This window comes from Anarhichas minor, unplaced genomic scaffold (genome assembly GCF_050575085.1).
Source record: "Anarhichas minor isolate MPS153535 unplaced genomic scaffold, ASM5057508v1 ptg000136l, whole genome shotgun sequence".
In the NCBI taxonomy this organism is placed as follows: Eukaryota; Metazoa; Chordata; class Actinopteri; order Perciformes; family Anarhichadidae; genus Anarhichas; species Anarhichas minor.
Genome location: NW_027466582.1, coordinates 20691655 through 20714876, shown reverse-complemented (window position 1 = coordinate 20714876; position 23222 = coordinate 20691655). Strand labels below are relative to the sequence as shown.

Genomic DNA, 23222 nt, shown 5'->3' with positions numbered 1-23222 from the left:
ATGAGGCAGAGCAGAATACCTGTAAAGTGGTCGCCAGTGTGCTGATCTTCTCGGAGATGTCTGCGGGTCGACCCTCACCTCCACGCCCGCTGGCTCTGCCCCTGTCCCGGCCAGGTATGCGGTGGGCTTCACGCCCCCGAGGCCTGTGCCCCCGGGTTAGGGTCCTGTCGTATGAATCGGACTCACTGGACGTATCCATAGTTTGGCACAGAGCAGGTTTACGGTGGAGCCGACGAAAAACGGCTGACTAGGTAAATCGGACGATTATTGACCTGGCTTCGTCTGCACAAAACGCTAGCTGTTGACTGCAACGTTAATCAGATTAATGAACAAACTGGGCTGGTTTTGAACTTTTTTTACAATCGATATATTGGTCATAGCTAGCGAAAATGGGCGCTTTGTCATCGTTGCCTTAGCAACCCGTGGAGACAGAAAGCTATCTGACCAGCAAAGCGCTTCAATTCAAACCGTCCTCCCAAACATGTTGCTGGGTACTGTTGAGGGGGATGCTCCAGCTGGCTAGCAACAAGTGGTAAACCAACTACTATGAACGTTAGCTAGCTAACCCAACGTTAGCCAACTAATGTAGCCTTGCAACAATACTGTGAACACTGCAAAACACTGTATATACCCAGCGGGTACCGAGGGAATAACTAATACCGCTATAACTACGTTGCACGAGATCCATTGGTGTTTCGCTTTGTTGGTGATAGCTAACAGAAGAGCAGCTCTTGGCGTTACCGTCAGGTTACCGTGATATGGCAACTTGAACTAGCCGCGTCCGAGCAGGAAAACAACCGTTCGCAGCAGCTCCAAGGGACGCTGGGAAATGTAGGCTGGCGACCATGGAACAGTGTGGGAATCCATTATTTGTGAACTACATTGTCCAAAGGTTTGCGTTAGCGCCAGTGTTACCACTTGTCAGTTAGAAAAGATAAGAAAAAAGGAAAGAAAAGAAGGGAATTGTTTCTCGCACATGAAAAGCCAAACTGTTAATAAGAAAATAATGGAAAAAGCTATATAGGGAAATGGACAGTTTATGTTAATTAACTGACTATAGTAGCTATATAGCATAATATATAAATTCGGCATAATTGGACAAATATAACTATAATATTCACCGTATAGAACTGAATGCAATAGCACAAGAACAAAACTATTCTCGAGTCTAACACAAGAGTGCCTCAGAAGTCCACCCTCCCCTCAAATTGTAGACCACCTCTAAACCCAGCAGAGAACTGCAGCTGTCCGTCCTACAGCATCTCCACCTTCACAGCCTCACAGGAACTCCTGGGGCCCTGTCAAGAACACTGAGCACACCACTGTCTCTACCTGAGGATTATACACCTAAAACAAACACCACAGACCAGACTGCTTCACTTGAATTGATAAATACGTGTTGTTGTGGACATCAAGAGGACTCTGAAGGAAAAACAGAAGTCACTGGGGATATTTGGAGCCGAAGCTGACAGCGAGCAGCCCTCCAGCATGCAGGTGATAACGTGCGCGTTGTTTACGCTCGTCAGTCTCTCTATCAGCCCCGGAGCGTCGGAGGCTGACTCCTGCCCTGCTGTCTGCGAGTGCTCTGAGTGGAAGACTCACACAATCTCCTGCTTTGACATTGGTATTCTCCCCAGGTTTCCTGCAGGCACGGAGACACTGTAAGTAGGCGTGCAAAAGGCATCTGCAAAAGTGATTCTGCTGCTTTTTTTCATGCATTTTGAATGTGAAGTGCTCTTAACCCCGAGGAAAAATCATTATAACTTCTTGAATATTCCTTCAAAGTGCCCCCAGAGGGACGTTGCGGCTGTCTGTGATGTTAAGTAGTTATTCCATTTTGAGGTATTATATTCAGTAGTATGTAGTAAGCTATGTTCCAAAGGTGTCAGGGTGACTTGATACTGGATTTCATCTGAAATACATTAAAGGAACACTAAACTTTTGAATGATTTATAATTGGCTTTAATTATTGATTTAAAAAAAAACAACATTATTCCACCAGTGGAACCATAATAAAAAATAAAAAAGACAACCTGAATTTCTCATATATAGTCTTGTTTTTGTTGGTGGATTGAGTTTAATTGCAGTTTTTGGTTTTTCATTTGCCTCTTTAATCAGCATTACAGTTTACAGTACAATATCTAATATCATCACATTATCAATTGTCCCTAAATCTTGCAATTGTAGGTTAACTGTATTCAAGATATTTGAGGATGGAGGGAGAAACATATCAGAGAGAAAGAGAAGCAACCCAGAATGTCCACTTCAGAAGATTTCACAGAAGACTGAACATTTCAGGGTCCTTAGTGCCCGTACTGCAGGCGTGCTCTGTGGACAAGAGACATTTAAATAAAGGAAAAAGGACATTTCTGAAAAACAACAAACACACCTGCTCACATTTATTCATTCAGCTTCAACTTTGATGTTTTTTTATAGCCTATTGTTTCTTAATTGTATGCTAATTCACTAACAGCCAAGCTAACATTGACACACACTATTTAGATAATGGTCTCATCTTATTTGCCAGCTATCACACTACAGTAAACACCACATAGTGAAGTACACCCAGTCCACTTTCCAGTAACCGTATATACTTTGATAGTATAATAATATTACTGCCAGCTAGGGACGCAACATGATTACTTTCATTAGTGATTTTCTGTTGACTATTTTTTTCAAATAAATGCTTAAACTATAAAATGTCAGAAAATTGGGATCCCCATTACAGCTTGTGAGAGCCCATCATGGCACCTTCAAGCTGCTTATTTTGTCCGACAAACACCCAGAAATCGATATGATGTACAGTGTAAAGGGGAGAAAAGAAAAGAGAAGAGAAGTTTTATCCAAGGTTTACATCTTCCTTCACTTTTTACTACAAAGATGATAATCCAAAATAATAAAACCCTTGTCATCAGTGGAGAGGAGGCTATGTGTCTTATTAGCAGAGGGCAAATAAACCAACAGAAATATTTTTTTAATGATAACATACAGCTGATCTGTGTGCAATCTGTCGTCTTGTTATCCTGGGAGCCAACATGATGTAATAAGTCAGGGTCACCTCTGAAAAATGTAGCAGGGCTTTTACGCTTCCTAATTTGCTTAAGTACGGGGCAGAAATTATGCAAAATTAGCTGAACTTTTAATGAAGTTGTTTAGAAAATAACCAGTTTGATACTCTCCCTTACTGTTCCACTTACACAAAATTCCTCACAAGCACTGATCTAGGGCTCGCTAATAACCATCCCTCCATCCTTCAATCCCAAACACCACTTTGCATCGCCTCCAACAGCACCGATCACATACAATTATCTCCTGATCACTGCCCCAATTCACTTGACCACGTGCCCCGATGTCCCCTACGATTTCCTCACATTCCTGCCCAAAGTTTACCCAGAGCCCTCCAGGAGGATAGAGACATGAAAGCATGCCACTAAGCACGGGATTGTCAACCCTCCTGATGAGAAAAATAAGCCCAAAATAGACTGTGTATTGAGCGCGATGTCCTATCAGATGAGGCGTGAGGGAGTTTGATTTTGTTGTAAACTACACACACTGAGGAATGAACGGCCCTGCTGCCCTGGTCAGTCCTGTGCAGTCCAGCCCTACTAACTCCAGCCACGCACTATGCTTAGAAAGTCACTTGACTTTGTTTTCGTCGGGGTCAAAATTCTACTCAAAAATCACATGATAGGAACCTTGTCTTTTGGTGAAATAGTTCAAATAGATCAATACCCCTCTCATTGGCATCAATCTTCTCATCTAACTCTCTGTCAAAAAGCAAATAAGAGAAATATATTCCTTTTCCAACTTTTTTTCAACATTGGTGGAGGTTTGTGCTGTACCCCTGCTTCATCAATGAAAGAGTCTGGTTAAAAATAATTTTGTGGAGGAATATGTTCCAGCAAAGCAGACGCCTGTGCGTGTCTGTGTGTGAGTATGCATGTGTGGATACTTAGAGATTGGAGTCCTTTGTGTGTGTGGAGGTTAGTGCATGTGTCACTGGGAGGCAGAGAGGTGGAAAGGCAAGCACAGACACGCTTAAAAGCCTGCGTAGCGTGAGTCCTGACTGCGTCTGGACGATGCATTCAAATACAATATTTACCTTTAACAGCACATTTCTCAAACACCCGAGAGGACCATTTGAGAATAATTAAGAGGAAAAAAAGACTTCAAGGGAAAGGGGAAAAAACGTTTCAGTCTTTGAAAAACTTCAGAATTTTTGGATTGGAGTTGAAACATGTGATAACTCGTTATATTCGATGTCCCTCGACCTCTCATCTAATAACACTGACTGAAAGAGTAAAAACGCTGTTTCCTGAATGGTAACAGATGAGCACTGGGATTAATTGTAAAATGAGAAGTGGCACGTTGATCATGATGAGCTGAGATTACTGGAAATACTGACAGTTCCCCAGCTATTAATTTGTACCAATGGATTGTACAATGGAAATTGTTACTGTTACTTCTGCAGTAGTTACCTCACGGAATTAGGAGAAGACTCATTTTATATTTTATAAAACCTAGAATAAAACTAATTTAAAAGGTAATCACTGTCCACCACCAAGAGCAACTTTGTTTTATCTTGCTACTGTACACTCAGAACACACAAGATTAGAACAGAAAAATGAAGTAAAAAGGTAACTGTGTGTTGCATATCCAAGCGTTCCGGCTGAGAGGACAGTACGGATTATTCTTTTGGGAATTATCTTTTAGAAAGCATTTCTACATGAGTTTATATTGAATCACACTGGAGGTTGAATGTGCAGCCGAGTATGTAACTGACCCTCTCTACCAGTCCCCATAGACCATTACACATCAGGAGACGGAGCCCATAGTAAACACAGCTATGATGTCAATCCAACGCTGGCAATATTATGAATTGTATGGCTTCTCCACACTTCAAACTCAATTCCCATCCTGTGTGTTTTCTCGAGTTTCTATCCAAAATGAGAAGTCGGGGGAGTAATTTTCTCCTCAAGCCTCCGAGATGGGCTCATTGGTCTTCTCCCCGCGCTCCTGGGAGAAAATGCATGCCGTTATTTGGGTTTGAGCGCGGTGGTGAAACAGCGCGGTTCTGACAGGGGTGTTTGGTATCAGGGTCTGCTCTGTGTCCCGCTGTTTGTTTGAGTTTGTCAGAGCGCGTGCAGGGTGCTGTGCTCCCGTGTCTACTGACTGACTAAACCCCCACCCCATGAGAACCTAATTCAGACCCACGGGCCAGATCTCAGGCTCTGAATTAGTCTATTGTTCCCATGATCAACCGAAGGTGCGTGAAGATGCTCGCTTTGGCTGAGTCACTTTTTATACCTGTTTCCAAATGGATGCATACACTGTTGCCAGTTGAGACAGGATGCAGTGGAACTAACTCTGAATGTGCATCCTCCTTCAGGCTGGTTCTGGAGAAACAACACGACATCAACACATGTGGCTACCATCCTTATCTCTTTCCTCTATTACTATGTTGTCATTCCCAAATCCACCACAACAACATCTGCTGCAAGATCACAGGAAAGAAATAACACATTTTGACTAGCTAGGAAAAAGTGCCAACAATATAGACTACTCTTTAAGTTTTTGGGAGAAAATCTTATTTGCTTTGGTTGCCAGGAGTCAGATACGAATATTTCTGTATGTTAAATATAAATCTACAACTAGCAGCTGTTTTTTTAACCTTTAAATAGAGCCGGGCTAGCTGCTTTTAGCCTTTATGCCAAGCTAAGCCAACCATCTCTTGGCTATAGCTTTATAGGCTATTTACAGTACAGATAAGGGTGTAACATTTATCTTCTCATCTAAGCAACAATTGAAAAAGTGTAATTCCTAAAATGTCAAATTATTTCTCTTTGATTTTTTTCCAATTTTGAACAATTTCTCCTTTTACTCAAAAACAGCAAAAAGCTAAAAGGTTTGATTTGTGGATACAATATAGGAGTATAGATGAGATTGTAAATATTTTCTGTCTCAGCTCTCACAGTGTATCTGTAACACTGAGTACTAATGTATCCTGAACAATGTGTAACTGTGTATCCCACACTTAGGTCCTAACCTTTTCTGAAACATTGTTCTAAACAGACCCAGACATTGTTTCATTTGGCTGCCAGCTCAGGTCCAGTCACATCCAGGTTTTTGTTTTTTCCCATGTTCCTACAGGAGAGTCTGTTTTACCATGTGCTTAAAAAAAAAACTTTCATCTGATTCTGAAATGTATCAGTGTTGGGCTTTTATCTGTCTTTCCCTTTTTTCTCATCTCTTACCTTTAGATCTCCTCTTGTTGAGAGTTATTGGAAAATTGTAAAGACGAAAATGATTGATTTGAAATTTACATTTTGATAACAGAATCACTTGAAACTGAAGGAAAAAGCTAGCCTTGCTCTGTACCACACGAACAAAAAGCACCTGTCTGCACTTCTAAATCACCTTTGTTTAGTCTGTACAAAAAGTGTAAAAACAAGAAGGTATGGGGGTGACTATTTCTTGGCCAAGTGCAATTGCCAGTCAACAGAGTCCAAGAAGAGCTCCTGACCAGGAAGTAGCCTAGCATATTACCCACCATAAAACCACAATATGTTGCTATCACACTTTTTTTAACAGATAAAAACATGTGTCAATTACGGTACTGGTGAGCACATTTTGTTACCTTTGGACAAACTAGCTGTTTCCAGTTAAGCTATGCTAACCATCTGCTGGCTCTAGTTAGCTACATATTTAGCCCACCTTACAGATGTGAGAGTTGCCTTCTCATCTAACTCTCTGCAAGAAAGCAAAGAAGCGTATTTGCCAAGATATCTAGTAAATGTCAAAGAACACCTTGCTAATTGCCATTAGAAGACATTGAGAGTAAAATGTGTTTGTGACTACTAAAATGTCCATCTTTATTTTCCAACCAGATGGCTTTTCGAGACCCGTCTGTCATCGGTGCCGACAGACGCCTTTGCCAACATGGTCAACATCTCCAGGATGTGAGTGGCAATTTATTCAGAGGGATTATTCCATTCAAGGCTCGTACACGTTTTATTAACTGCTGTTCAAACTAGCGCTAGGCAAGTTAATGCGTTATTATCGCGTTAACGCATTAATGAATTAACGCCGACAATTATTTTATCGCACATTAACGCAGTTTTTTTTAAAATGCAATACACACCGCTGATGCCAGCAAATCACCCAAACAAACAGTGGAGGAAGTCTTCGGCAGACTACGTTGATGCAGCGTGTGGGAGAAGTATAGATAAACAAACGCAAGACAAGCTAACAAATGCCACAGAGAAGTGGAGCTACACACTGCAGCCGGTTAGTGTTGTTGAAGATGTCGGTCTGAGGAACGTTCTTAGGATTGCAACCTATGAGCCTGAAGACGCACCATCACAAGAAGAATACACGACTTGTATGAAAAGGAGAGGATTACAAAAGCGACGGCGTTACAACGTGCAGCAGCTGTTGCTCTCACTGGAGACTACTGGACATCGCTGGGTAACCGTCATCACCTCGGAGTTACAGCATTATATTGATGAACAGTAGAGCTGCATTCACATGCTCTGACTGTCATGAAGACAGAAGACAGACATCTTGATGAAACGTGCTGAAACATTTTATTCCTGTTGCACAGCAGTGGAACGTTTCACGTCAGCACACTGAGCACAGATAGTGAAGAGATAGAACTGCTGCTGTGTAAAGGGAATACTGCTGCTAACAAGAACCTGATGTGTTTAAAGTGTTTGCAAACCAAATGTTATTGCACTTTTGTTCATATAGCAGTACTTTTAAAATAAAAGTGCGCAATAGACTACTTTTGAATTCATTATTGAACTTTGCGCATAACAATGCGATTAATCGCGATAAAAAATTGTAATCATTGCCCAGCACTCATTCAAACACAAACCCTTTACAGTCGTTCTCGTCCACCTGTTGCCTTTCAACTGCTCTGCTTAAAAAGTGAGAACCTACCCCGGTTCCAAACTGCCCACCCTTTTCCTCTCTGTCTCCCACCCAAGCAGATGATATGCTCTCTGGTTAGCATCACTGCTGGCTCCTAATCACAGCTGGAAGCGTTAATGCGTTCCTTCAATAGGAATGTTGGTCCTTCGACCGCAGCGGGGCTTGGACATTGACTAGGTATTCCAGAGCGTTTTGGGTGTGTGGTGATTTTAGATTCCCAGTAGAGATGTGTAGAGTTAAAATACACACTTGATCCCCAGCCGCTGATTCCGACATTTGCGTCCAAGTCATGCATGAAGGAAGACGGAGGTGGATGAGAAGTTTTCTGTTAGCAGTAAGGAGTGCTCTCTATCCAGATAATATGACTGCATGGTAGATTTAGTCAGACTATAAGTAATATAAGTAAAGAGAACATACGTTGTGTTTTCATCTAGTCATTGTGAAGGATGATCGAGTGCTAAATTCATGGTTTATTTAAAGAGCATTCTTGTTACCAAGTAATAACAAATTGGAGCAGAGTGACTGATGATTGGGTAATGTATATGTCGGGTGCATACCTGTAAAATTACCCGTGACTTTGGAGGCTTTAGGCAAGGTGGGTTGATAAATTCAGGAAAGAGTTGCAGGCTTTCGGATCATTTTGAGAGCCACACACTAACTCTTTTTTTTAAAGCACGTCTTGTATTTCGCCTGCACGCTGGTACAGTACCTGCATTCTTTCAAGTTAAACAGATGGTTAGAAAACATCATTATTTTTGATAATACAAAGGCAATTTGTACTTCAGATTTGGTATAAGCTCTGTGTATTTCTTTTAGATATATATCAGTGGATGTGACGCTGCAGAGGCTGGAGAGGCATTCCTTCTACAGCCTGAAGAAAATCACCCATATGTGAGTAACGAAAGGAAATATGCACGCTCTTTATTGATCTTTATTGATTAAGTTGCTCCGTTTGCTCTCTGGAGACAAAAATGCTTAATTCTGAACCTTGCCAGCAGCAAATGGAAGCAAGGAAGAAACACATTAGAAGCTTATTTCTCCCTGCACACCACTTACTGCTCCTCATCAGAGCAGTTTTACCTCACTCCCCCTTGAAGAAATTGACAAAAGAATAGCGGTTGTGGGAATCACTGCATGCAAATTAGATGTGAAACAATTCAATTTGGTGAAATATCTTATTATCTGATCCATTATTACTGATCCTGGTCTAAACAGAGCAGAGAGGCTGAACAACAGCCAGTATGTGGGTCCTCTCCTTGTCTTCTTCATATTCTTGTTAAAGCAGCTCAGGGGGAAAAGTCTTGGAGTGCACTCTATTCTCAATTATTGGATAAAGATTTATGGCTTGGTCTCAGGGAGGACCACACACTTTCTAGCAGAACACCTCCTAGCACTACATATATTACTGCAAGACTTCCTGCCTATGTGAATGATTTGTTCCAAGTTACAGCATCTTTGTAACACAGCAGTTTGTGTGTTTCCACTTTTCAATTACTGTATAAAATGTGTGCACGCGTAGCCGTTTGAGACAGTGGCTTTGATTAACAGCTACAGAGATTCATTGGACATGACTTGGTTTATCACGTGGCTGTCCTTTTTATCTCAATTACCCTTCCTTTTTGTCTTTCTTTATTAGCTGCCGAATTCCAGACATCAAAACACAGACAGAAACAATAATTCAAACTGCGAGCTGAGGGTTGAATCCGTGTTCTGGGGGTGTATTTTGGATCTCTGGGGCCTATTTGCCACTGATTGGTGTGGTGTAGTGCAATACATCAGATAATGGCATCTCTCTCAGGTTTCCTTCAGGGTCAGACACAAATTAATGCTCCGCTTCCTGTTGGCTGCTCGAGGCCGACAGCAGCTGTGGATCTAAGACTGCAGTCGAAGCAGAGAATTCAGAGGGAGCTGGGTGAAGTTTGTTTCATGCCACCAACAAGAGAAACCACCAATGTCAAGAATTCTTGCTTTTTACTGGCACAGTAAATAGATGAATCTCAGTTTTGATCATCTGTTGGCAAGTGATGTGAATGTCATAATGATCAACCTATAAAAAAACACACAGTTCACGAAAGCTTCAACATTTGTGGTCATTTGTGCTTAAAAAAACTGGCACAAAAGCTTTCCAGCAGCAACATCAGCATGTTTGTCTGGGTCATCCACAGGAAATAAAGTGGGTAGTTAAAGCTGCATTGATCCAATTAATATGTGTCAATGTAAATGTAGTTACAAATCATTAGCCGACTCAGCAGTTTCCCTCAGCTCTACGGAACTTAATAGTGTCTCTGAGCAGATTGTTTAGGTTTTACAGCCTGCAACTTAATCTCATCGTTCTCATAACCCTCATTTCCAGCAGCAGAAGCTCCAGCTCTGATAAACACACGGTATGCTACCTGCTTAACACCCAACAGCAGACAAGGACAGTTAGCGACTGGCTGGTGAACAGGGTGGAGCATTTAGCAGCTAAAGAGCCAACTCTGCCTCAGGAGTTGGTGGAGACAAAGAAAGGATAAAAGGAGAGAGAATATTGGACTTACATTTGTCTGCTATCCAGAAACACGACTCCAAGTTAATGCTAATGTTACCCCATGTCTGCTGGATGACTACATAGTCAACAGTTTGCTAATACGTTCACCTTAACACCTTTATGAGGCTATAATATGTCATTGTTATTTGCCCCCAAGTGGCCAAACAACCAATAAATGTTGCTTTAACTTGACCACATCGATATCATGTAGAAATGATGACCCGTGCACTGACAAAAAACTAGAAGAGGCTCTTCATATACAAAGAGGATACATTATGTGACAATGTGTGAAAAACATTAACTTAAAGTGAACAATTCAGTCATAAGAGCATCATTGGCCCAATTAAATGATCGAATCATTGATGTATGAAATGATTGTGTTCTTTTCTTGAATACGTTTTTGTGCGGGCTACTTTCTCACAGTATGTGATGATGGTACCGTTTACCTTGGCAACATGAACCTGATTCTACTTTTTAGAAAGGCTGGATTCAAGAGTGCAAACCTTGTCAGACGTGACCAGCCAAAGGCACCAAAGAAAAGACCACCCACCACCCACAGAAACCAACTTTATCAATGGAGAATCCAAGTAAAAGGAAATAGAAGTTACAACACACTGTGTCGTTGACCCTCTGGAGTTCAAAGGGTTGTGACAAAGATTCAAACTCTCCAGCTCACCTCTTTGTCTCAGCAGTTGGAGACTGCTTGGCAGACTGGGACACGGTTATTTTCACTGATAAACTGTTCTCAGATATTTCAGTGTAGCTTTAGTATTTTAACACCACCAGTGAAGATCAAGCTCTCCCACTCAGTGACTTCCATTGACCTGACCCTGTCTGTGTGCTGGGCTGAGTGTGGGGTCCCAGGTGTGTGTGAAGAAGGGCCAGGACACATGTTCCACAGCACCACATGGCTTCACAGGGCAGAGAGAGAGGTGTTGGGTCCAGCCCAGGGCGGACCAGAGTAAACACACTAATGAAACACTAATTGGACTCTACTTCCGGCCCTGGCTGTCTGCACCGACTTTCCCCTCTCTTGCACACTGGCATGCACCTCGTTCTGTTCTCTCAGCAAGTCATAAGTGTGTGTTTCTGAATGTGTGTCCAAATAATTTCCTTAGTACTTACTCATGCTCTGAGTGACTGTGTTTGTATGTGTAAGTGCATTTTGAGGACATTTGTTTCTTGTCTGGTCTTTCAGAGAGATACGTAATGCAAAGAGTCTGACCTACATTCACCCAGAAGCCTTTAAAAATCTCCCAAACCTCAAATACTTGTGAGTATTTTTCATTGCATGTTTTTTTATTTGAACTCATACTGTTTTTGTCATTGACTCCTTCATATTGACATTATGGTAATCCAAAAAGACGTGCTGTATATATTTAAAATACTTTACGTCTGGCAATAATTTCGACATTGTGATCTATTCGTAGCATTGTGTGCACCAGTATGGGCAAGAGTGAGTCATGCTTCATTTGAGTTTAATGCAGTGGTACAGGTCCAGTTCAGAAAAGTGAACGCTCACTCTTAACTTTTTAGAAAAATGTTAAAGTGTCATGATGACTTATAAGTCCTTTATGAACCCCTGGCTTGTAACCAGACTACTGGTCTACTTGGTGTCACACATGAATATGCCAGTAAATGAATTGGGCTGGTTATTATTAAACTATGTCGTGAAACCAAACTCAGATCTTAAGGAATATGTTTGTAATAGAAATGCTCATTACACTTTTGCATTAGGCTGGTGTAATGTACCTGTTCTCCTTAAAGGAGCTTGTAGTCTACTGTATGTCCTCACTGTTTCTATCCTCTTGCTATTCAGGGGAATTTTCAATACCGGCCTCTCTTTCTTCCCTGACTTGAGCCACATCCACTCTAATGACATGAACTTCATACTGTAAGTTGGTATACCTTTACCACTTTCAAACTTAACACACTAGTTAAAACTGCTACGTGTGGAATTTTAATGTCAGCAATTAATTGCCACATTAATGCCATAACTATCATAAACCAACAAGACTGTCACACTATATCTTATACTACTTTAAGAATGTCAAAAGGAATAAAGTATGAAATCACCTCTTAGATGTTTACCATCCGTTGTGTTCCATGTAAGACGGAGGGGCAGGAAGCAACATTAATGTCTGGAACACAACATTGTCGGGATTATGGGAAATGTGGTCTCAATTTTGAGAAATGCCGCTACTAACAAGACCACTTCCCTTCAAGAATTTGATTGTGTGGTATTAGTATACAAAATGTCACATAATGGGCCTTTTACACAGAACAACAACGCCGCCACTATCTCTGGAACCCATTATTTCCAACGGCGACTTTTCGCGCCGTGCCGCGTCCAGTGTGATGGGCCCTATAGATGAGTTTGTGCTTTCTGCACATGTGTGCATCTTTGTTGTCAATAAGTATCTGCCTTTCCATATATAACCCTCTGAATGTCTACACAAAATGAGCATCTATACTCACACCCACTCCATCTAATTTAACTTTCCTACTGAGACATAATACTTGAGAATACATTAATCAACTACATCCCTCCCTGTGCCACTTTCCAGCGTAAGGTATTTCTTATTCTCTTATTAACACGACTTCATTTCCTCTCCATTCGGTGTCTTCCTTTGCAGGGAGGTTGTTGATCATCCCTTCATCACGGAGATTCCAGCCAACTCATTCCGTGGCATCACAAGCGACGTGCTGACAGTGTAAGATATGTGCAGGAGCAACCACATGCATGGACATGTGCAGATATGCACATGCATAAATGTACAGAAAAATAACCGCTTATCTTCATGCATTTACATGTATGTTTGTGTCATACACTTGTATACAAAATACACAAGGGGAATGTGAACTAGATAAAACAATGTAGTAAATACACAGTGAGTGTCCTTTATCCCTAAATCCAATCTAAACCCTAAAATAGCCACTAGAAGAAGTGTGGATTGGGCAAAATGACCTCATGTTTAAAAACATGTCCTCACTCTGAACTCACTATATTTTTTAAAGATAGAAAAAACAAGTACATAGACTCTGAAAACACAACAGGCAATCACATGTATGCGGTTAGGTTTGGGAGCGAGGAGGGAAGAGGGACTGCACTTTTATTCCACAAAACAGAATGTTACAGAAAATCTTGGGCTAAAAACCACAAAATTGCACAGACAGATGAAACCTCGCCACAGAATGTGCAATCAGCAGGTCCTACTTATCTGTGTCACTGCTGCGCAGAAATGGATGAGGCATCAACACATGGAAAATATTTTCATTCAGTAGATTGGTTATTAAATCTAAAGAGACATATTGTAATCAGTGCTATTACCTTGATATTACTGACTTCTGCTTTTGTTCCAGGATGCTGTATGGAAATGGCTTCAGAGAAATCCAACATCATGCCTTCAATGGAACCAAGCTAGATCAAGTGTAGGTATTTCATATTGGCATTTGACATTTAGGCAAATGTGTGCATTCGCTTTCTTGTAAAGAGTTAGATGAGAAGATTCTGGCCGCTAAATATGAGGCTACAGCCAGCAGCCGCTTAATCCCGGCTCCTGAATGTGCAGTGTGTGTGATTTGGCATCTTTTAGTGTGTAGGAGAACTTAGGTGGCCGACTCAAAAACATGAACGGTCCTCTCTAGAGCCGGTGTTTGTTTTGTCCCTTCTGGGCTACTGTAGAAACATGGCTGCCAGCTCAGTGAAGAGGACCCGCTCTGTATGTAGATGTAAACGGCTCATTGTAAGGTAACGAACGATTCTTATTTTAAGGTGATTATACACTAAAGAAAAGACACTTAGGAATATTATATTCCATTTGTGCCAATAGATCCCCCTAATGCTACACACTGTTCCTTTAAAGACTTGAAACAGGGGAAACAGCTAGCCTGGCTCTGTCCAAAGGTAACGACATCCACCTACCAGCAGCTCTAAAGCTGACTTAATAACACATGATATCTCATTTATTCCGCACCTAAGTCTAACGACAATAGCTTGTAGTTTTATTGGATGTCATGTGCAGGACTATTTCAGCTGTTTCCAGTCTTTATGCTGACATCAAAGTTAAGTGAACCGGCTGCAGGCTGTAGCTTCATATGAATCATACAGAGATGAGCGTGGTATCAATCTTCTCATCTAACTCTTCAATTCAAGAAAACTGAATAAGCATATTTCCCAAAATAACAAGATGTTCCTTTAATTTTGTTCAGCAGTTTCAGACACATACGAATGGACATGCTATTACACTGACTAATCAGAGCAGTGTCATGCTATTGTTACTTGTGTATTACGTTAGTTATGTCTCAATTTATGATTCACTGTTTCAACAGCGTTTTTATGAAATTCAATTCTCAAGTCACATTTTTATTTTATTTTTTATATGTGACACCAAAATCAGTCGATTTAGAGGTCTTACACTTCTCAGAAAAATGATGTTGCTCTGTATTTTGTCTGGATTAAACCATTTCTGCATGGCACATCTGGCATGTGTATCGTCTTACCAAAAATTGCACCACAAAAGCAGCAGGATCACAGTAGCGTCTCATATGTACTCTAACAGGGCCTAAGCCCAGCTCTTGAATAGTTCTCATACATAATACATAATATATTATACATAATAAATATATTCTCATGAAAATATGTTTTCAATAGTGTGAATCAGGAAGTCTGCATTAAATGTTCTGCTCTCGGTGACTTGTAGACATCAGTTTAGAGTCACACTTGTATATTCAATAGCCTCAGTACCTTAAGAGAAAGTTAAGCAGTGCTTCCGTTTCTTCTCTTGACGCAACATCTTTTCTTTCTTCCTGTCACCCGCTGGTCCGGAATCCTGTTTATTCAGGATATGAGTTATTAATGATATCAATCTCCTCTTTTACAACACCTACACACATCCCGGGTCCATATAAGAGCCTAATTAAGCCATTGGTCAATGACTTGTGAGTCTTTGCACACGGACGTTTGTGTTGGCGCCTGATCTGCTCAGAGGGGACAACTGATCCCAGCGCACCCTGACCAAGACAAACACACCCCTCACAGGTCTATTATCCTCATTAGATGTAAGGGATTCAGGGTGATGGTGTAGTGAGGGTGCAGTGTGTTTAAGGAGAACACCATCACACTGTCTAATTTAAATCAACAATGTATGTGAGGCCTTTTTCTGTCATGTTTCACCCCCGAAATAAGAGAAAATAAACAGAGAACTGCGGTGATGAGGCTTAGGGAAATATTATGCCATGCCTCGCCTTTGTCAGTCGGATTGAAATGAGAAGGAGCTTTTCTACTAATAAACTTCAATTTGTGCTTTCCTGTCCAGAGACCTTCACAGGAACAGGTATCTTACTAAGATGGATGAAAAGGCTTTTGCGGGCACCATCAGCGGCCCCATGCTTCTGTAAGTATACCTGAAGTACCTGTTTGTAGTGACACATGTTCTTATCTCACATACAATAGAACCATTGTTCCAAGAGGTGAGCCACAGTTACATCCATTTGTGGGATGTTTTGTGATAAGTCTTTGGAGATTTCATCATCCTAGTATTATTAGCATGTAAAATGACAATGACAATCCTAATCTGCTGTCTAAATACATTTATAAAAGAGTAACCACACACTCAAGCTAAACTAAAAGATATGACTGTACTGTGATGAAACACATCAATGCTGGCATTAATATTGATATTTCTTACCAAGTTTATAAAAATCTGCATTTCATAGTTGAAAATGTCTCTATACAGTCTATGGTTTTAAATCAGCCCTCGGCTTGTAAAGCCAATTCTTAGTAGAAACGACCGCTTGGGACTAATCTACGTCATAAAATAGAAGAATGTTTACGCCCTCTGATCAGGGGGTTTGATCACACAGCGGTTATCATTTTTACTTCTTCAGTAACCACTGTGTAGCACTACAATCACAGCACAGCACAAGCCTGTTAACTCCTTTCTGCGAGCTGGACATTAAAGCTATCAGGACATTACAAAGTCTGGTGAATCAATGTTAATGACAAGACTGTGTAAATGGAGCATCAAGTTGTTTCATTTTTCTCATTTAGCGGCTGGCTAGCTAGCCAGCTAACCTTACCTTGCTTATTCCACCCTGTTTTCATGCTAACGTTACACTGGTTACAGAAAATGAGCAGAATAGCGGGCTGGTGGTCAGCAGCAGCTATATCCCTGCTCACTGCCACTAGGAGACTACAGGGAGCAGAGCAGACTACTTTCTTTTTCAAAATGATACAAAGGGTGGATTTAGGCTCAGACCTGGGCGGAAGTGACACTTTAAATTGATACATTGGTTAAATTGGATGTTGGTGGATGGTTTTGGTTACACACTTCTGTGCTTAGCGTACTTAAAAGCTCTCAAACGAAGAAAACCAAATCAAATGTTGAACTCATAAGCAATAAAACACACCCTTGCTCAGTTCAATACATGCAGGGGTTACCGCTACAGCTTGTGTCTGGTATGACCACTAACTAAGGAACGCTAAGGTTGGCTGATGTTAAACATTTTGGTTTACATAAAGCAACCCGTTTTAAAAACTCATATAAATGAATAAATAATAGGCCTAGTTTGGTACTTTCATTATTCACACCATGTCAAGATAGATTTTAACAATTTCCTCGTTCATAATGTGCAAACCGGATGAGACATGTCTGCGAAATGGATAGCAAAGAGTAAAAATCATTCCCCCACAGCTGTGTCTTTGACCAGGAAATCTGAAACGCATTGTGTGCAAGCGCGGGAGGGAGAAACGTCCGACGTTTCTCTGATACTGTCATTGTTTTTGCCATTCTCAAGGTTTTTCAAGCTGAATCTCCATTTTAAAAGTGTTTGATTGCCAGAACCCTTTACCACGGCTATCTAGTTGCTGTTATGGCTCTGATCTAGCCATAAAGTGTCTGGGTAGCTAAATGGGGTTCGTGTGCAGGTCTTCTTCCTCTGTTCCACTGAGGAACATGTCCTGAGTGAGGTCACTTTCATGAGGTCATGAGTTAAACATCTGGGAATGACAAAATCAGACTGACACTAAGAGTCTGTGCTGCTTTTTTTATTTATTTTTTACAGCCTTACACAATGTGTCCCATGAGAGGAAAAACGAGCAACGGGCAGAGAAGTGGGGAGAGCAACTGGGACTAAAAGAGAACAATTGGCCTCTTAGTGAATATGAAATACTTTGGCTTGTGTTTCTTTTATTTAATTACATTAATAAGCATAATGACTTAAAGGTTTAATGGGTTCGGAAACTAAAGAAAGCGAGAGAAAATGTGGCCTCTACTTGGCCCCTGGAAGGGGGAGAGTGTCCGGTGCTGAATAGAATGTCCTGATAACAGGATCACACAGGATGCTAGTGAGATTGTCCGTCCCCTGCATGTCTCTGTCCCGATGAGATTAAGCTGGCTTTGGCATGACGGCAGAGCGCAAGAAATACCACATATAATAGTTTAAATCCAATATTTCCATAGACTACACACTGACCACTGCCATGGCCCGTGCAGAGGACTTATAGTATGGTTCCAGTGAAAAAGAAGAGCAATATACAATATATTGGATTTCATTGTTTTGTTCATTTTCACCCATGCACACATTGCATCATTCCTGGCAAAAAAATCACGCATTTGGGAAATCACTAAACCTTTGAAGAACCCTGCATGGGGTTGGGATGTTGCAAAGAACAGTCCCATGCTTTGGAGGGGACTATGGGGCCCCCTCCACTTTCCTTTCATGACCACTCTGCCATTATTAGAGCCAACAACAAAAATCTATGTTCATGCACCTAATTGGATCTTCTTAAATTCTTTCATTTCCTTTCTGCCTTAAAGAGACGTGTCCCTAACAGGGATCACTTCCCTGCCGACCACAGGTGTTGATTCTCTCCGGGAGCTGAAGGCGCGCGATGCCTGGGCCCTCAAGAAACTGCCGCCAATCAAAACCTTCAAGCACCTGACCATCGCCAACCTCACCTACCCCAGCCACTGCTGCGGCTTCAAAAACCTAAAAAAAAAACGAGGGTGAGCGTTTGTCAATTCTTCTAATTTTGCATTCTAGGAATGTACTGTACTTAGAAGAGTCAGAAAAGTCAAGTTGATGCATCACAATAAGTGTGTCCGTAGTGTTTGAAAGACAAACAGAGTCCAATAGAATGCTCTTGTGTTTTTGTGTATTTGGATTATCTACCATACTGAGTGGGGCAGCTGCACTTGTACAGTGTGGATCTTGGCAGGGATTGACGTGTTTCTCTGACGTGTTTACCTATAACTTCTTAAAGTGTTGCCATAATTAATGCCATCATTGCTGTTATTGTAGGAAAAAGGTTGAGCCAGAGGAATAACGACTTTCAAAATAGGAACCACTTTTCCTCAACTGGATATAGAAATGAAATGATGTGATTTGACGCTTGAGTGTGAGTGAGAATTGAAGCCAGGTCTCTGTATTTTTGTCTAAATTAGGACCACTGTATTACTTTATCAACTCAAACTGTATGTGTTTTTCAGCTTTGTGGAGTACCTTATCTGTAACTTGACTGCCTTCTACGACCAGCATCAAAAGCGCTCTGTGGGGCCCCTTGGCATGCCTTCCCTCCAAGGGGACGTTGTGGAGGAAACAATCCCAGACCAGGATCCAAATGGCGGAAGCCACAGAGAGTCCCAAGACTGGAGGAGAGGTGACTTCCATGGAAGCCTCCACTACCACGCCTATTTTGGGGGCCAGCCAGATGAGGATGTGGGTTTCGGAGAGACCCTCAAGAACCCCCAGGAGGACACCAGCCAAGACTTTAACAGTCGTTACGATTATGTGGTGTGTGAGGAGGGAGAGGAGGTGGCATGTGCACCAGTGCCTGATGAGTTCAATCCTTGTGAGGACATAATGGGTTTTGGCTTCCTGCGAGTGTCTGTGTGGTTTGTGAGTCTGCTGGCTGTTCTTGGAAATGTGGTGGTGCTCCTGGTGCTGCTCACCAGCCACTACAAGCTCTCAGTCTCCCGCTTCCTCATGTGTCACCTGGCCTTTGCAGATCTGTGCATGGGAATTTATCTGCTGCTTATCGCCTCTGTAGACCTCCACACACGAGCCGAGTACTTCAACCATGCCATAGACTGGCAGACGGGCCCTGGCTGTGGACTTGCAGGGTTTTTTACGGTCTTCGCAAGCGAGCTGTCTGTCTACACCTTGACGGTGATCACTCTGGAGAGGTGGTACGCTATCACCTTTGCTATGCGGCTGGATCGTAAGCTGCGTCTGCACCATGCGGCAGCCGTGATGCTAGGCGGCTGGATCTTCTGCCTCATACTGGCCCTGCTCCCGCTGGTTGGGGTGAGCAGTTACCAGAAGGTCAGCATCTGTCTCCCGATGGACACCCAGTCCACAGTGGCTCAGGTCTACATCTTGTCAGTGCTGGTCCTCAACATCCTGGCCTTTCTTGTTATCTGTGCTTGCTACTTCAAGATCTACTGCGCAGTGCATAACCCTCACTACCGTTCTGGATCCAAGGATACCAACATCGCCAAGCGCATGGCTGTCCTCATCTTTACTGACTTCTTGTGTATGGCGCCTATCTCCTTCTACGCCATGTCGGCTGCGCTGGACCGGCCGCTCATCACCGTCTCCAACTCCAAGATTTTATTAGTGCTCTTCTACCCGCTCAATTCATGTGCCAACCCGTTCCTGTACGCCATCTTCACGAAAGCCTTCAGGGGGGACGTATTCATCCTCCTCAGTAAGGTGGGCCTTTGTCAGCAGCGAGCACAGCTGTTCAGAGGCCAGACGGTCTCGTCAAAGGGCAGCAGCGGGACATCTCAGAACCGTAAAGACAAGGATAAGGTTAAGAAAGTTGGAAACGGGGGCCAGGAAGAAGTGCCCATCCACCTGAAGAAGTGCTCCGGACAAACCGACCACCAAGCAGTCTGCCAGCTGACAAGTTCTGAAGAGAGCCGGAGACTGAACACGTGAGCCAAACACCAGCTCAAGGTAGTAATGCAGGGCAGGTTCCGGTGGGAAAGGAGAGGCCTTGATGTGTTTGTGGACAGATCTGTTTGGATATTTAACAGAAAGATCCAGTATTCTGTATCTACTTCAGCTTGCAGGCCAAGTTCAGCTGTTTTCACAATTTCGGCTGTGATGATTTTACGGTTCCAGTTGTTGGAGAATATCAAATGTCAATGAAATGTGAGCCCGACTTCATCTCAGTCCTTTGTATTTGGAGGGACAGACTGGAAAAGAACAGTAAAGAAAAAATATCTTTCTTCTTCTTCTTATCTTTAAAAATAGTAAAGATAAGAACTCAAACATACTTATAACTATGAATACAATATTTTTTTCAGTACCTTTAATTTAGTTGAGATTTTCTTTAATTTCAGATTATCCCTGCACAGTCTAGCATTGATATACAAGGAATTATAACAGATTTTAAAAAATACTTAATTTTCCTGTGATAAAATAACTTTTCTGAGGCACCCTATTAATACTTGGTAATTGTATTCAAGGACAGCCTGCTGGCTCAGTGCTGTTCACAGTGGAAACTTTATCCAGAAAATGTAAAAAACACTGCATTTGTTATTGTCATCTCAATACCTCCATATATAATGTAAGTACACAATAGTGTTTGGTGATTTATGGATAAAAACAGGACACATTGTTGGTGTTAACCTTTTAACCAGAAACTAAACAGTAAATATAGACAGGAATCGTATAATACTAGACTGTGATGTTGGAAAGCAGTGTTTTTTACAGTGCTCTGAAATTGTATTTTCATGTGGCTTATACCTGCACCAAACGGATGTATCACTTTGTTAGATTCATAAAATATTTGTATAATTTTGTTCTTTGTGTTATTGTGAGTTTTTTATTATTACGTAACCAGATATTTTACATTCCCTTTTTTCACATTGATCCAGCAAAACAATTTGCAGAGGTACGTCCTCATCTCCAGAGAGCATGTGATCCAATTACAAAAGTAAACACAAGACATATTTTGATTATTAGCAATTTTCTACAAATTACAGACAGGTATGATAATCACAAATATATACTGCTAAAGCCTTGTCTCTCCTCTGGAATGTCATGATTGTTTTTCTAGCATGATCGTGACATTTTTCCATCCTCTTACGGAAACAAGTGACTTATACAATCAGCAGAGATAGCTTTGCCTTCGCCGGGAGAGCTTAAAGCGAATACAGCTGAGACATGTGTGAGCTGCACTGCTGTAACTTGTGCGATATTGAGCCATTATGAGTTAAAGGACACCCTCTGCCAATGGCAGCTTAACATCTGGTTAGCATTTCATCTGCTGGGTGACATTTTTTTCAAGGAAATATACAGATGAACAGGGGGGACTTTCCAGGAAAGAGAGATCATTTCAGACCTTTTTTAATTGAGCTTGCAAAGTCGTTGTGAAGTTATTTGACCAGACAGCTGAACAGTGTGTTTCAGTATGGAAAATATAGTACATTCCCAACCCTATACCACTCTTATGGATTCTCAAAATATCAGTGAGATGAAACCTCAAAAAGTGGAAGGATTTTGATTTTTAAAGTGGAAAGTATTAAGAGTGGCATCAGTTCCAGGCTTTCAGGTCATTATTTTCAGATGAATATTTCCCACAGCATTGTGTCCATCTCCTCCAATCACCCATCAACAACAATCCAGTGTGGACCCTTCAAATGCTAAGCACTGGAGCTGGAGCATGATGTGCCTGGCTGCATTTGTGAGGGGCCTCCTCCCTTCCACTGACAGTTAATGTTAAGCCACATTTCATACTTGTTTCACGAGTGTGCACATGTCCAGTTTGATAAAAATCAAAACCACTTCACATTTGCGAGGGTGAGCGCGAAGGTACTGGGGATGGTGACATACCTGCCCTCTGAAACTACACCTCAATTTAGGATAACAAAATATCAGAGATTATATCAGAGAAACCAACAGACTGAAAGAGCCAAACGAAGCGATTGAGACTTGGACTGGATTTATTTTGACACTCTTCATGTAGCTGGTTCTCAGGCCTGCCTCATCATTCCTCGATCGGTATTTCAAATAAACCCATCGCCAAGCAGTTCCTCAAATAAGCAGGGCATGACACGACAATGAATCACGCTTACACCAGATTATGTTGCTAAACTCAAATACAGTGGGAAAAGAATCATGTGAAGCACTGAACAGAGGAATTGTGGTTTTTATCATAACATTTAGAATAGCCTTGGTCGCTCAGAGGAGGTCAGAGTCTTCAAGTATCCATCCAGCTCTTGTTGCTGGGAACAGAAAATCCCTGCATTTATGACGTCCCTCCTTAAATTATTCCATGGGCCAGTAGGCATGGACGGTCCTCTTAAAGAGTCAAGTTTCTCTCTCTCACAGAAAAAGAACTCTTCAATCACTACTAGAGTGAACCACAGAGTTGAAGTCAGCGTTGTTCTGAAAGTGGTTCCACTCTTCAACCATAACACTTAGAGCAAGTTCTATATTTTCTACTGTCACCAAACATTCCACCATGACATACAGTTGATCCGTGAACAATCCACGCAGGGCAATAAGAACCTCACTCTGTGTGTTATCTATTTGTGCGAATGTCTGGGTCATTACAAACTCTTTTACGCTGCCCAGGTGGAGTGCATGGCATGAGACCAAAATGACTAAATCAGAACGTCTTATTGCTAATTAAATGTGCACAGGAGGAACACCTTGCTAATGGTCTCTGTCAAAAATACAGTGTTTCAAATACTTAATAGAGCCGTAAAACTATTGTCTATGTAAATATATAGAAGAGTAATGTCTA

The 23222-nt window shown here is 41.7% G+C and overlaps 2 protein-coding genes across 6 annotated transcripts in view; one reads left to right on the top strand and one right to left on the bottom strand.

Annotated features, from left to right (window-relative positions):
* Positions 1-959, bottom strand: part of cep128 (centrosomal protein 128) — a 39591-nt gene extending 38632 nt beyond the window's left edge. The window contains exon 1 of one of the 5 annotated variants that reach the window (XM_076083841.1): positions 20-959. In XM_076083841.1, coding sequence (XP_075939956.1) covers positions 20-199 — 180 coding nt within the window. In that variant the 5' untranslated portion in view covers positions 200-959. The remainder of the gene's footprint in view (positions 1-19) is intronic. The other 4 variants (XM_076083840.1, XM_076083839.1, XM_076083837.1 and 1 more) reach the window with 4 other exon arrangements.
* On the top strand, positions 795-20991 carry tshr (thyroid stimulating hormone receptor). Its single transcript, XM_076083842.1, has 10 exons — positions 795-1661; positions 6888-6959; positions 8749-8823; positions 11658-11732; positions 12279-12353; positions 13096-13173; positions 13823-13891; positions 15778-15855; positions 18280-18468; positions 18952-20991. Exons 1-10 carry the CDS (start codon positions 1489-1491, stop codon positions 20402-20404), a joined length of 2337 nt encoding a protein of 778 aa, XP_075939957.1. The 5' UTR covers positions 795-1488; the 3' UTR covers positions 20405-20991.
* The last annotated feature ends 2231 nt before the right edge of the window (positions 20992-23222 follow it).

What these genes read in the sequence shown, in the direction of transcription:
- tshr (XM_076083842.1), top strand. Translation starts at nt 1,489, where the DNA reads ATGCAGGTGATAACGTGCGCGTTGTTTACGCTCGTCAGTCTCTCTATC. An exon ending in AATGACATGAACTTCATACT is followed by an intron (nt 12,354 to 13,095) that starts GTAAGTTGGTAT and finishes CTTCCTTTGCAG; the next exon opens with GGAGGTTGTTGATCATCCCT. An exon ending in AACCTAAAAAAAAAACGAGG is followed by an intron (nt 18,469 to 18,951) that starts GTGAGCGTTTGT and finishes TGTGTTTTTCAG; the next exon opens with CTTTGTGGAGTACCTTATCT.